Genomic DNA, 15620 nt, shown 5'->3' with positions numbered 1-15620 from the left:
AGAAGACGTGACCAGAGATTTTTATGCTTCAGAAAAAAAACCCACCGACCTCGGCTGAGATTGAACCCAGACCCATTGGGGCGAGAAAGCAGTCACGCTTAATAACATGCATAGCAAAAAATAAATTTTAATATTTCATCCAAGAGGATGCACTTCAATCAGTCGAATATCTCATGTAATTTTTAATGGCCACAAAAAAAAAAATAACTGCATGCACTGTAATGTCAGTTCATGCACTGTATAAATGACCATTTTGTCCTTTTTGGCAAGTAATATTGCACCATATTTTTGACACGATTGAAGTGCATCCACTTTGATGTGATATCAAAATTTTTTTTTTTTTGCTATGTGACGTTTGATTATTGAAAACCATTTGATTGTAGAAAATACTCCTACTGCTGTCATGATATGTCAAATAATGTAAATATTTAGATGAAATGAATATTTTGAAACAGATAGTGGCAGTGACAGTCTCCAAAATCGAACTTTTCACTCTTAATTTTCAGAGATGTTCATCTTTACAAAATAAATACCTCTTTGGACGACGTCAAAATTCCACAGCCTACTGTTTTCGAGTTATTGGAAAAACAATAAAGTTCAGTGAAACGAATGTTTTAGATATTTACGATAATGAACATGTAAGGAACGTGTTTTCCTTATGTAAATTCACAGATAATACAAAAATATAAAGCTTATTTCAAGGAATAAGCTGCCATAGTGGGTGAGGAATGCAATATAGCGAGACGAAATCAATAATTCCTAAACGAAGCATTTTTGTGGTTACCAGATTTAAAACAAATCACATTAAAATAAGGATACTCCATAAACAGATTGTTCAAAACTCATCCGCATAGTTGGAGCCAAAATAGATCGATTCTCTGTGACATTCTGGTGACTTGACGTCATCAAAAAAGTTGTTTTTTTTTTAATCATTTGAAGATGTTAAAATTACACAGCCTGTTGTTTCCGAGTTATTTAAAAACTACAATGGACAGCCCTATGGGGTTGTACGCATTGGTGAAGTAGGACTACGTGGTCTTATATAATAAATCTTATTGGTTAACTGCAGCAGGAGCTTGTATTTTGTGAAGGAATTGGAATTTGAGCAGGGTTCTCTCTGTGTATACTCTTTAGTATGCCGCGCTTGACATAGATGGCCCACAGCGACTCACGAAGAGCTACTGATTCCGATCAATATCGGTGGGGCTTCTTCCTCCATCTATTGATGCTCATGTGGGCTGCAGCTCATTGCTTGCAGGCAGCCTTTCGTTGTGTACTGGAGAACACCACCACTCACCACGCGGTTATTGAATAAACACCGTTTGGTGAGACTGGCTGAAATTCAACTTTGACATCTGTGTTAGGGAAATCGTTTTTCGCAGGCAATTGGTGATAATTTTAATAATCGTAGCAACAGTTTCACATTCGTGCAATTTTCAATTCAATTCATTTTGAAAATGATAAATTCCTACATTAGGTAGATGCGTAGAATTTTTTCTGATCGATTGGTGATAAATTTATTGAAATTGGTCCAAGGGCAGCTGAGCTATTCACGTTCAAAATCTTTCATAATTTTGTTACATGTTCCCTTTTAGATTTTCACAAAGTGTACCCCCACTTTGTAGTCCTACGTCAAAAACAAAAATGTTTGTTTTTTCATTCTGGGTTTTTTTCATTTCTGAAAACAACTTTTGCTAAAGAATAAACTGGTTTTGACCACCCAGTTTAGCAAAAATGATGAGAAACGTGAAAAAAGTACAATAACATAAACAGCCGCACATAAAAGACTTAATGAATACCGTTGCAAATTTTAAAGAAAATTTAGAATAAATTCGTTACTTTTGACTGCAATCATTTCATTCTGCGTGAACTTGTGCATTTGAGAAATTTGGAATTATGAAAATGTTTAATTTTTTACCATTGTTAGCCTGCAAAACTTTGCTAAAATATTAACAATGTTCTACAACATTTTGCGTGAGCAAATTATTTTTCAGGAATAAATATAGAATATGCATCGTGGAGGAAAAATTCAAATAAAAAAATAACGGTAAAAGCTAGGTTTTTTGCTGTAGTTATACAAAATAACTAAAACTTGATATTAAATTGGTCTGATGGTTTCAACGTCTGCAGCACCATTATTCAACATAACCTTTTACGATTAAAACAAATTCTATGTCATTCATTCATTCAAAAATTAAATTGATTCATTTGGCATGTACTGCGTAAAGACGAAGAGGTGTTAAGCCCATTTGAGAAAGAGTTTTAAAGTACACTGTACTCATATTTGCTTTTCCGTGCTGCTAATAAATAATAAAGAAAGAAAAGGAAGATAAAAAAGAACTGCTTGAACATGACCTGAAACTTAAGGCCACAAATTAGGCCTTGTATAGTTGACTAACTTTGCCGAAGACATTAAATTGCTACAACGATACTCCGGGGAGTTATTAATTTTGTCCAGTTGGATTGCATATCTGGACCACTGTGCATTCCATGTACAACATTCCTTAAGGTATTAGTACACGAGACAAATATTTGTCTCGTGTACTGACACCTTTAATGTCGGCCAATTTCTTATAAGGAATGTACACAGCAAAATCTAGTATGAAACATCGAGCTCCTACATTTTTCTCAGACTTACAAGACTATCAAGTTAACCACGGAGTAAAGTCTAGGATCTCAGTTTTCAATAAAAATAGCATTGAAAAAACAAATATGAACAAAGTGGTTACATAATGATAATTTCCGATACAGAAGTGGAGATCAACGCATCCGAAAACAGATTTTCTTTTACTTGTTTTACGTTGTGATGATTTTTGGATATCATTAATATGCCAACCATCAGAATGACCCCAGCAACTAGTGAAAAGTGCACTCAGGTTCTTCTTTTTACTTTCATCAAGCAGTACAAAACCAATAAAGTTTAATTAAGCAGTTCTGTTTGCATGAACCAGATGAAAATGGTAAAAGAATTGCATGATGGGAAAAAAACTGTAATTTTCAAGTAAATTAAATTCTTATGGTAGACATATGAATCTTTCTTATTTCATTCCTTGTTAATATCGGTTAAAAGTAATATTTGAGCTATGATTTTAACTTAAAAAACAGTTAATTAAATCGCATTGAAATTTTGTACCTAAAGTTTTCTTCTTTCCTTTATTTATCGTCGGTCTCTGTTCCGCAATCTAGTGTCAATCACCGACGGACATCGATTGCCATACATGGACGGCAATGGAATGTGCAGGAAGGTACCTGCGTAGGATATCGCCCCCTTTCAAACATGGGCCGGTTCCAACGGCTTTCCTTCTCTTCCGAAGGAAGACGTGACCAGTGATTTTTATGCCTCAGAAAAATCCCACCGACCTCGGCTGGGATTGAACCCAGAACCATTGGGGTGAGAAAGCAGTCACGCTTACCTCTACACCACCATTCGGCATTGTGCAAAATAAAATTGACAGAGAGAAGTGAGAAGTTCGCTTAGTATAATATGAACTCAAAATACGCTTATTCCAAAATGGCTATATTTTATATCATGATAATCAAGAATCCTGCAAGATAAGCAATGTTGTTTTGAATGGATCTGCTGCATTATTTTTCTAAATGATTTTTTTGATGAGACGTGTTAGGGCACAAATTCTAGACATTAACTCAGGCAAGAAAAAGAAAGGCAAACACGATAAAAGTTTTCTGTCCTAGAACACGGAGTTCAACAGCACAGTGATATTTATAGCATGCGTTCTTCCATTCTTAGTAGCGTAGTCTATAAACTTAAGTATCGGAACAAACGTACATATTATTGATTTGTTCACGCTGAAATCATAGATAAAGATGACCACCACTCTATCACTATCACAATATCAATTCGTCGTAATTCATATAAATCTGCTAGGAATTTTGTTGTCGCACGTGGTCAGGTTATTTAATTGAAATTGAATTGAAAGGTGATCACATCTTCTGAACTATCTTCAAATAGATATGTATTGCACACTCTACATTTCAGGGTCAGAAATATTGTGAAAGATTTGATTATCGCCCGGAACGATTAATAATTCGATAAATTGTATTAATCAAACAAATTCACTTATTTCAATTCGTAGCTCATAGTAGTTTCATAGAGTTATCATACATGCTATTTCTAATATTGCCCCCGAGCCTACTCTCAGTAATATTTCCCAGCAAATATTGCACACGATGCACCTGATTGAAACATCAAAAGGTGCCATAATGACTTGCCTTGATTTCACTGAACGAAACTCAATTACGGCCTTCTCCTTTGAAGCGGTAATTACACCTTTCTCCTTCACTAGTTCCCAAAAGGCAGGTGTAGCCAAAGGCGTAGGCAGGGAGCTGGACGTACTTTTTGTTTTATGTATGGGTTATGAAACAAATTGTAACTAGAGTGAATTAGATCAAATGCCAAATTTTTAATGAGAATTTCGAATAATCATCCATACGTTACTTATCTTACCGATCAGGATAAGGCCTTGTTGTCCTCTGCTGTCCGAAGAAGTCGTCTCCACTCTACTCGATCCATGGCCACACTTCGCGAGCCTCGTAGTCTGCGAAGGATCCGCAAGTCGCCTTCTACTCGATCCACCTTGCCCTTGGATGGACTTCCTGAAAATCGTGCCACTCGTGTCTATCCCGGCTCTTCTGATCACACCTTCTAAAGCGATGTTGAATAGCAGACACGAAAGTCCATCACCTTGCCGTAACCCCCTTCGAGATTCAAAGGGACTCGAGAGTTTCCCCGATACTCGAACAACGCCGAGTGATGTGCGTCACCTTGACCAATCGCGTCAGTTTATCCGGACATCCGTACTCGTGTATAATCTGCCATAGCTGATCTCGATCGATTGTGTCGCATGCGGATTTGAAATCCATGAACAAATGATGTGTGGGCACGTTGTATTCGCGGCATTTCTGCAGAACCTGCCGAATCGCAAAAATTTGGTCCATGGTAGCGCGGGCACCCTTGAATCCCGCCTGGTATTGCCCCACAAACTCTCTTACAAATGGTGACAGGTGGCGGCATAGAATTTGGGAGAGTACCTTGTAGGCGGCGCTCAGCAGCGGATCACGCGATAGTTGCAGCAATCCAACTTGTCGCCCTTTTTGTTGATTGGGCATACGACACCTTCCATCCACTCCTTCGGTAATATCTCCTCCTCCCAAATCTTGGCAATAACCCAGTGCAGCGCTCTAGCCAGTGCTTCACCACCGTATTTTAATAGCTCACTTGGTAGTTGATCTACACCAGTTGCTTTGTTGTTCTTCAGCCGACCGATCAACTCCTCAAATTCTTGAAGATCAGGGGCTGGTAGCCTGTCGTCTTCTACGTGTGCTCCAAGGTCTGTTGCCGTGCCACCTTCGTTTTCTGCTGCTTCACCGTTGAGGTGCACGTCATAGTACTGCTTCCTCCTCTCAATCACCTCACACTCTTTCGTGAGAAGGTTACCGTCCAAGTCCTTGCACATATCGGCTTGCGGCACGTACCTTTTTCGCGAACTATTTAGCTTCTCGTAGAACTTCCGTGTGTCGTTTACGCGGTACAGATTTTCCATTGCCTCACGATCTCGGTCTTCCTGCTGACGCTTCTTCCTTCGGAAAACCGTGTTTTGTCTGTTCCGCGCTTGTCTGTATCGCTCCACATTCAATCTCGTGCGGTGTTGCAGCATTCTCGCCCGTGCTGCATTCTTCTCCTCTACTAAAAGTTTGCATTCACCGTTAAACCAGTAATTTCTTCGGTCCGGGATTGCAGTACCTAGTGCCGCTGCAGCAGTACTACCTATGGCGGAACGGATGTCCTTCCAGTCATCTTCAAGAGAAGTTGCTCCAAGCTGCTCTTCCGTGTGTAGTGCAACTTCCAGCTGCTGCGCGTAGTCCTGGGCAACTCCGGCGTCCCGTAGTTGCTCAATGTTCGGTCGCGGCGTTCGACTTCGACGGGTGTTATGCACCGTCGAAAGTTTTGAGCGCATGCATACTGCAAATAGGTAGTGGTTCGAGTCTATGTTCGCACTGCGGTACGTGCGGACGTTGATAATGTCGGAGAAGAATTTCCCGTCGATTAAAACGTGATCGATTTGGTTTTCTGTGTGTTGATCAGGTGATCTCCAGGTTGCTTTGTGGATATCCTTGCGGGGGAAAAAGGTACTCCGAACTACTATACCCCGAGAGGCTGCAAAGTTCACGCATCGTTGGCCGTTGTCGTTCGATACGGCATGCAGGCTGTTTGGTCCGATTACCGGTCTATACATTGCCTCCCGTCCTCCCTGAGCGTTCATGTCATGCCGCTTGATGCCCACTTTTCCATACCTTTTGTCCCGCCTAGCAAAGTTCCTGCAGTGCTACGACTTCGAAGTTGCGTGGTTGAAGTTCGTCATAGATTAACCTATCGCAGACCGGGAAGCCGAGAGATTTGCAGTTCCATGTTCCGAGTTTCCAATCTTAGTCCTTATTTCGTCGCGTAGGTCTGTGCCGATTGTTCCGATCCGTATTTCTTTCTTCAGTATTTGCAACTTTGTTTTTTCCAGGGCGGCTTGTTGGGCCTGCCCTAACCCCCTGTCTCACCGGGGGACCATCGTGCACAGCTCTGTTTAGAGTCCCACGCTGGCACTAGGACGGTGATCAGCAGCTTCTAACATGGAGAACAGACGACGTTTTGAGCCACACCTCCATGGTGAACAGACGCTCGGGTTTGATGAAGCATTTCCTCTATCACCGTACTATGGTTACCGCACCAGTGTTCGCGTCGCATCTCTTCACTTTGCTATTGCTGGACTGGCAACATTGCCCAGGCTACGCCACCCAGATGTGTCCATGTGTCAGCTGGAAGTCTTTTGTTATCATATGACTCGGGGAGGCGTGAAGTAGGGACTTGTGAGGACCAGGGCTAGGTATTTCGCTCCTTCCAGGTTGTCAACTCACCATTTTGTAGCCCAATACGATGAAAGCTATGAATTACGATATTAGTGGAACACTCACAAGAACAAAAAGAAGAGTAAGCTATTAATAATTAACCCAAAAATAGTTAAAAATTCTAAATAAAATCTGTGCAGACGTCTTCAGTGTTAATTGCACTAATGGAACTATCGAAATCCTTCGTCGAAACTCAAATGTCATTAGCCAAATACATGCATAGTCCATATAGGTCCACCGTTGTATAATTCAAAAGCCACATGTGAAAGGGCATACAAGCTTTTTGTAAACAAACCTACGTAGGCCCTTTTCTCGCCAACCGAGGGTCGCCCATGCAAACCAGCAATATCATCGGGAAGGGGAAAGTTTCCCCTACCCGGTGATGTTAAAGGTTTGCGTTGGTGTCATATGGGTGGTGAGAATAGAACATAAGAAGGTTTGTTTACAAAAACCTTGTATGCCCTTTTCACGTGTTGTTATAGAATTGACCATTTTGTCAAGCAGTTTTGGCGTGACTTTCTACCAGCGATTTCACAAAACTGGAACAACTAATTTCTATTTTTTATGAAACGCACAAATGATGGCTACTTTTCTAAAAATAATAAAAAATCTAAAAATAATGTTTTATTTCAAAGTTTGAGTGGTAGTAAACGTCATTTTAACTGCTCGAATGAAGTGGTAAATTGACAATGCACCCGTGTACTGCATGAGAATTGCGGGCTCGAATCCCACCGTGCCCTTAGATTTTTTCGCAAATTTTCTCACACACACGTCTCTTACCGATATGTGCTTACCTCTCAGTATGTTCAAAATTTTTTACAAACATTTACAACATATATTTCATATAAAACACCTGCTTATTTACTTACTTGTATTCTTCGAAGCATAGCACAGTTATTGTGAAGTTTGACTTATTATCATAGATGAGTGGATGTATTTTATGGTGAATAAATATTAGAAACTGAATAAATAAGTCAAAAACTACCATTTTAGGCATTTTACCGGTCCAATTAAAAAAGTCACAGAAGATTTAATTAAACACTAACAGGAAAGATGGCAGCAGTGCACGTAAACTATCATTCGCTTTCCCTCTCATGGCGGTAAGCTCCAACTCGGATCAACTTTCAATACCGGCCCTGATGGAAGGATCTGCCAAATGTTTATTAAGGATCGTATTGATTAACATTGACGTCGACACCATAACAGCCTGACATTCATGTTCAGGATTTAAACAGAGGATAATACCGGTTGGAGCTTACCATCAGGAGTGTAAACACAAATTCTCACAGCGCGGTTTGGAAATGTGAATGTTTTGTCTACAACATCCTTATGCACTAGGTCGTGTGACGTCACATTTGCTGTTGTATAGAAATGAAGGAAGAAAAGAGATGGTTAAACTTTCCTCAACATACCAGTTGATATTTATGAAACATGAACAGTTTTGGCGTGGTGACATACACTGGACTGAATTTTACCAATACATTTAGAAAATGAAGAAGAAAACAAATTATTTACCCTTTGTAAAACCTTAAAGAACTTAACAATTTAATTTTTTAATAATTTTGGGTTTTGCCCTCCTCTCTGCCAACCTCTGCCAACGCCTATGAGCATAGCAGTTCCATAATGGTTCGTGTGCACTGAAATACACCAATCAGATGGTCTCTACCTTTCAATGAAAAGCGAGAGATGTTAACAAATCGGATGGGGTTGATATTTCCGTTTTAATTACCAACATTGAAAGAAAATTGATCGGAGAAGTTGGAATAGAGTTCATTGCTCGATAATGATCATCATTCGCAGCTCGTATGGTAATTTTTTCTTGTTAATCATGTATCAATGATTTATTTTTGTTTTCTCGCTCGAATACAGGTTGTTGCGATGTTGTGTTGGATCAGGAGGAAACTTTTGCCAACATGTCGATCAATATCCCTAGCCAGCAGAATTTGTTCCGCAAGCGGAACATTGGACCCACGGTGGAAGACAGCAGTAGGTTGCGTTCGTTATGGTTTCTTGTTTGGCGCTGTTTTACTTTTGGGTGGATTTTTTTTTAATCAAGCTTTCGCTCTAACCAATCCCGCTGAGTTTGGTTTCTGCTCCGAAAAATATCAAAAAAATTAACATCTTACAATTTCCACCCCAATTGATAAATACCATCCCCATTGGAATCCACAGTATTTGCTCTGCTCACCTAACACAGGCTTTTGTAGTACCCTTACTTTAATTCACTAATTTATATCACATAAATACCGTGATTCAAAAAGATTGATACAGGTTTTGAGCACAAAATTATCGATTCGTTTCACGTTATCACATGAATTATTGATTGTTCAATCACCATCAAAATGTCAGTGATTTTGCTGTAATTAATTGATGACTTTCCTGATCGATTGGAGTTATTGTGGGACGCATTTATTCAATTTAAAATGGATAATAAATCGGATTTACATATATTGAAAATTCAGCCAGCCAAGCGTCAACGTTTGTTCAACATCGGATCGTATTGGACCTGCATCTATCCAACAGTCAAGGCATAAAGTGAAGGCTGCTGGTGGTAGGTTGCGGTAAAACGCTTATTCACAGCGCATACACGCTGTTATTCATCATTGAAAAGGATGAGATTTCAAGCATGACATCTTTTGTTCGCAGCCCATGAACCATTTGGTATGCCCTACTGCAGTGCCACTTATTCGGAAGATATTAGTGTGACGTCTTTTGTAACAGCCTTTTCCTCACTGAAACAAATCTGCTGATTCTGCTGGAAAAGGTTACGTTTCACAATATTTGTGATGAAATTTAATAATGAGCAGATTTAACAGAAGCACACTAATAAGCTGTTTTTTCTTCTTCCAAGAATGCCATTTCCTCTACTTCTTTACTCTTATCTAAACTTCCCATTACAGTTATGTTTTGAGATTATGTTGCGTTTTGTGTTTGTTTTCAATTATGTACTAACTGCTTGTTTAGTTAGAACACATTTTAATCGTGACCCTTTATCGAACAGGTATACGACAAGAACGACCACCACACCTCCGGCCAGACACAATTCATCCTGCCATGCGAGAACGTGGCCGAGCGATTCCCCACGTTGGATCAGTACACAGCGAGCGACCACAGTCATCACCCAGGATCGTTGAGGGCAGGGTAAGTGATGATTTCCCATTTGGGTATTTCATGCTAATTCGAACACAGATATGCTTTTATCACGGTGGTGTAAGGTGCTGGATTACATGCTATTAGAGCTTTAGAGTAGCTTCAAAACAGAAGATTGGATGCACATTTATAAACCACTTTATTTAAACCAATTTTGACCGAATTCCATTCGCATAATTTTGACCAACTTTTCCGAAGCAAAAACGATCAACCATTTAGCTCATTTATCATCGACATGCTGCATCCAACCGATAATATTTTAAATCCAACTGACGCAATTCGATATTGAAAGCAGACACCGCGCAGTCCAAGTGAATTTCATGATCCACATGTCAGCGCGTAGGTCTACCAACCATGTGAGTGAGACCGAAGGAGATTTTCTGGGTATCAGACGACGCGTGTTTTTAAATACCAATGAATACATCCAACTCTGTTGCAGTCAGTGGTCATCTCACGAGGTCGTCTATGATGTTTTAAGCGCCCAACAACGGGAGCGCAGAAAAAAAAGGCAGTACAAAAACGGGAGCGTTGAAGCAGATGCTCCACCACATTGCAATAGAGTAGAGAAAGTGATTGTTAATTCGCTTGTGGGAACCTCGGTCAACGTTTAATGTTTGGGTCGGCTTTTTAAATAATGTGGCATACATGCGCTCTCTTGAACCAAGATTCATTGCCACTCTGTACTTATTTTCACATTTTAAAAACTTTGATATTTATGACAGAAATAATCAGTTACGCGGATGCAAAACATTCATTTTTTGGGTGAAATTTTGTGCTATTTATATGAGGCGTAGGTGGGTTGCAAGAAACCACCAATGACGGCGTACCATAGATGACACATTTATTTTTCATTTATGTTTATTCTTGACTCTCGCATTTTATGATGATATGAGTACATCAACTACACGAGTATCCTCAACCGTGCGAAAGAAAAACGGTCTTCTGTGTAAGGTACACCTGGGCGACTCGAAACGGATAGCGTAAATATCTACAAGTGGAATTGAATATTCACTGTGATTATTTTTGAGTGGCAAACTACTAGGCTAAACATAATCATAGTGATTATTCACTTCCACTAAGAGATACACCTGCCTGTGTTTCAGCTAGCCCCGGTGTACCTTATTCGAATGAAGCTATAAGTTTATCTCCTACTATACTGCATCAGAGCGATGATGGTGGCACGTTGCGTCGCATTTTTGCTTAGGCGGTTTTCGTCTATAATTTATTGTGGCGTTGAGTCAAATTTGCTCATTTTTTGAAAATAGACAGCAGTTAAGCGCTCAGTTGTGTTCTCAAAAGAGAAATTAGTCGCATTTTTGTGATGCTTCTGCAGCTTTCTGCTCTCATCGCGACCAGAGCACGACACAACAATATTGAATGATGTGACGCCATTGGATTATTTTATCGTGTGGCGGAGCAGACCGTAATTCGTTCGGGGAAATTTCTATTTGTTCGGTTTGCAATTTGATGGCGCACGGGGTGAATAAATATTGTGATTTGAGAAAATGTTCATCATTATTTAATTATATGTACATCGGTGTCATTACACCGATCAATATAACACTACTATTTGGAAGGCAATGAATTCTGTACGAATCGCTAGGTGTGTTCATCCATTTTGCCCAGCGATTTATTAAGCCTGCATAATGCTTTTTATACAATAGATAAGACAATATGGCACAATTTTGAAAATTATCTTGATCCAGATAAATGCAGTACGTGTAGAGCCATTTGTATACATATTCAGTATACCTATTAGAGTGGGTCACCGTTATATGAAATGTACCTCACCAAGCGAGAACAACCCTTTTTTGGTTCCATTTGGGGTCCTAAACAACTGTGCAATTTGGGGACGATTGGTTGTAGCCCGGCTTTCCGCATTGTGTTTGAAATTAGTATGGAAATTAGTATGGGAAAACCTACTTTTTTACATTTTTATCTATAAGGACCACAATTTTGCATCAACCATGAAACTAACCACGTTCAAATATAGTCCAGCAAGTGCCTAAAAACTTGGAAGTATGATGCTAAAATGTTTGTACAAAAAGTTATAACTGTTCAAATATTTTTGGTTTGAATCAAATGTAATAAAACGCTTTTTCTGCCAACACTGCCGGTGAACCAATGGGAGTCTGACTCCAAACTGAATTTTTTTGGAGTATTTGATAATTATACAAAAACAATTGCTCAATCTCACAAGCGTAGTTAGAGTACGGGGGAGGGAAGGGGGGGGGGGGGTGTAAAGGGGAGCTTTTTTTCTCCTCTGTTCGGGACATAAAACTACTTCGACCAGTAATTTGATCTATTGTAGTATATCCCGTGTCCTTAGTTAAGTGCATGTCGTATTACTTCATCACTATTGAGAAATGATGAAGTATTCGGTTTTGATACAGTTGTCATTCTTGCTTTTATCGCAAGGAATCGATTCTAATTGAAAGGTCCCGCTATGTATACCCTTCGGAGTGTTGAAACACAAAGGCGCGCCCCTTTGTCAGTCAAAATTGGACCATGCATCAGAACCCTAATCTTAACCACTTCAAACTAGGGAACAACGATTAGAAGATTAGGAATCAAATAGATGAAGACTAAATAACTAACTCATTTTTTTCCTTGTTTCAAGATCATCCTCGGTCCAGGCAACCCGAGGACTTATCACTATCAACAAGGCATAAAAAGTAACAAGGACTAAGATGTGTTCCTTTGATTACTGAAAAATCCTATTCCCGTAGTTTGAAGTAGTCAAGACAAGGAATCGGTGGTAGATCTTAAATCCCGTAACGTACCACGAAAAGGTGATCTACCCACGTTACGGGGCAAAGGGGAGCTTACTATACGCTGTTTGTGAATCGAAAATTGTTGAAGTGTAAATATTAAATATCAAGTTGAACATTACATTAGGCCTAAGTAACATTGACAGATTCTCTTCATCGAGTTTCTCTTTGTGTTCCCACGGCCATGTAAAGACATTCCCAGGTATTTTATCTAGCTTCTATTACGACAAACACAAAAAGAAACTGTTATGTGGTCAAGTTATTAACGAAAGAGAAATTTGACGAAGAGAATCGATCAATGTAACTTAGGACCTAATGCAATGTTCAGCTTGATATCCACTTGTCCGTCCAGTTGTTAGTGAGGTGATGTTGTTTGAATTATTAGCAGCTGGAAAATTTAAAATTTCAATATTAAAATATTAAAACGAAAGATGTCTTCACGAGTTTCATCTCCGACGTAGGCACAATCGGATTTCGCTCGTTGGTCTATTTTTAAGTGGGCTACGTTTTAGTTGGGCTCCCAAGTCAAACGTAATTTCTTCAGTGCTGATTCCTTTTCGAAATTTTGACCGACTTTATGCGAAAACCGGCAAACGAGTGGAGTAGTGATACAGATTATTGTAATGCGATACAAAACGATTGCTAACAATCGATGTGGTGAAGCTAATTTCTGACTTTATCAAGACATCCACCCAAGATCAAGTTCAACAGCAATATTTGCTCAGGTGATCGAGCAGCATCGAAAGGAGTACCCTGAGAAATCGTAAAATAAATTAAACTGAAATACAGTAATGACCCGATTTTGTCAGCCCCTTTGTGCATTAGACTTTTATCATTAAATCATTTCATAAAATCGTAATTCCTGATCATGCATCTTCAAGATGGGTGTTTAAGGTATACTTTGGTGCAATAAAACCATTGAAAATGCGCATGGGTTTCGTACAACATTAGAAAAGAGTTTCAAAAAGGTGGCTGGCAAAATAGGGTCATTACTGTATAATAATTACAATCCAATGATATTTCTGTGTATATGTCTTACATTGTATATTACACCAAAAGATTAGGGAAGGAGGTGCTTTCAAACTGCTCTTATGAGATTTGGCAAATGTTTTTTTTATAACCCATTCGAACAACCCGGGGTCATGGGAAACTTCGAATTTATTTCACTCTTTAAGGGATACAGAAAGCCCCTCCCCTCCCCCATATCAGACTACGCCTATAGTATAGATACTGGCCCAACACTGAGTTGTTAGATGACAGCTCAAACAGAAAGAAAAAGAAGAAGAGAACTAATCGTATTAATTGGAGCAAATGTTTTTGAATGCATCTGAACGTACCAATTTGACAAAATCCGAAACACCTAAGTTATTTCAGTTTGAAGCTTTACTTTCATTTATATGAGTAAGAACTATGTTTATGAGATTGAAAAATTGTTTTTAAATAATTTATCTGAACATCCCAAATCGATAAGATAAGATGCTCTGAAATTATTTCAGTTTGAAACTTTACTTCTATTGATATGAGTAAAGAGGGCTTCGGAGGGTGTAGTTAATTCCCCTCCCCCTCTCTAATAACGCACATGAGATAGATCTATTGTTTTGAATAATTCATCAGAACATACCAAACCACTAAGATAATCAACTTCGAAATTATTTCAGTTTGGAGTCTGACTTTCATTGCTACACCGGCAGTGTTGGCAGAAAACAGTGATTTTTGGCATTTATTTATTTTTTTTCTTTATTTTAGTGAATTTTAGCCATTGGCTAGTTCGTCACTTCGGCATTTATTTTGATACATTAATCTTTGAACAGCTTTAACTTTTTTTTTAGAGACATTCTAGCATCACTCATCCTTCGGAAAAAAATGTTAGCCATGACACCTTTTTTCCCATCTTTTGAAAAAAAAAAAACTGACAACGACAAAAATACAGTGTAAATAATACACTCTAAACTACTTCTACCCAAATTTTCAAGAAAAAATACCCATTGGGTAATTTTCTACAGGCTTTTTTCCGTGATGCAATTTGATGTGGGGCACCCTTTAAACAAACTGTTGACTGCCCATGACAACTAGGCGAATGTATTGAAAAACAAGCAACGTTTCAGCCAGCATTTAAATCGAAGGAAAAAAATAGTAATACAAAGTAGTAGTACAAAGTAGTAGTACAAAGTACAAAGTTGTCGAAAACAAAAAAGCTGCACAAAATTTGCCTGAAATTCACGTTTTACCCTTCTTACAAAGAAGGGTATAGATATCACTTGAAAAACCGACTATCGATCCGAGGCCCGGAGGGCCGAGTGTCATATACCATTCGACTCAGCTCGACGAGATCGGAACATGTCTGTGTGTGTGTGTGTGTATGTGTGTATGTGTGTATGTGTGTGTGTATGTAACGAAATGAATGCGCTCACGTTTCTCAGCAACCGCTCAACCGATTTGGACAAACTCGGTGCCAAATGATAGGTCTTGGGGTTCCATTGAACGTTATTGAACGGTTTTGGAATCGGTGAATCGGTTCCGGAGATATGGCCGGAATAAGATCCGGTGAATATGGGCCTTCACGCTGGATTTAACGGAAAACGTATCAAAACAATCATATACCATTCGACTCAGCTCGACGAGATCGGAACATGTCTGTGTGTGTGTGTGTGTACGTGTGTATGTGTGTATGTGTGTATGTGTGTATGTGTGTGTGTATGTAACGAAATGAAAACAGCGACCATAAATATCCATTAGTACCTTTCTAATGACGCGTTCATCTAGATAAAATTGATAAATAGCAGA

At 39.1% G+C, this 15620-nt stretch overlaps 1 protein-coding gene across 15 annotated transcripts in view; it reads left to right on the top strand.

The window, feature by feature from the left end:
- The window catches only part of LOC135699279 (uncharacterized), a 95711-nt gene that overhangs the window by 14717 nt on the left and 65374 nt on the right, over positions 1 to 15620 (top strand). For 14 of the 15 annotated variants that reach the window (XM_065219489.1, XM_065219485.1, XM_065219482.1 and 11 more), the window contains exons 3-4: positions 8785 to 8901; positions 9917 to 10056. In XM_065219489.1, the coding sequence (XP_065075561.1) occupies positions 8785 to 8901; positions 9917 to 10056 (257 nt within the window). The remainder of the gene's footprint in view (positions 1 to 8784; positions 8902 to 9916; positions 10057 to 15620) is intronic. The other variant, XM_065219490.1, reaches the window with a different exon arrangement.

Source organism: Ochlerotatus camptorhynchus, unplaced genomic scaffold, assembly GCF_037179485.1.
Source record: "Ochlerotatus camptorhynchus isolate MF236.1 unplaced genomic scaffold, CSIRO-AGI_Acam_v1.1 ptg000105l, whole genome shotgun sequence".
NCBI classification, from domain to species: Eukaryota; Metazoa; Arthropoda; class Insecta; order Diptera; family Culicidae; genus Ochlerotatus; species Ochlerotatus camptorhynchus.
The sequence above is the reverse complement of the archived record's forward strand: the minus strand, read 5'-3'. Positions and strand labels throughout refer to the sequence as shown.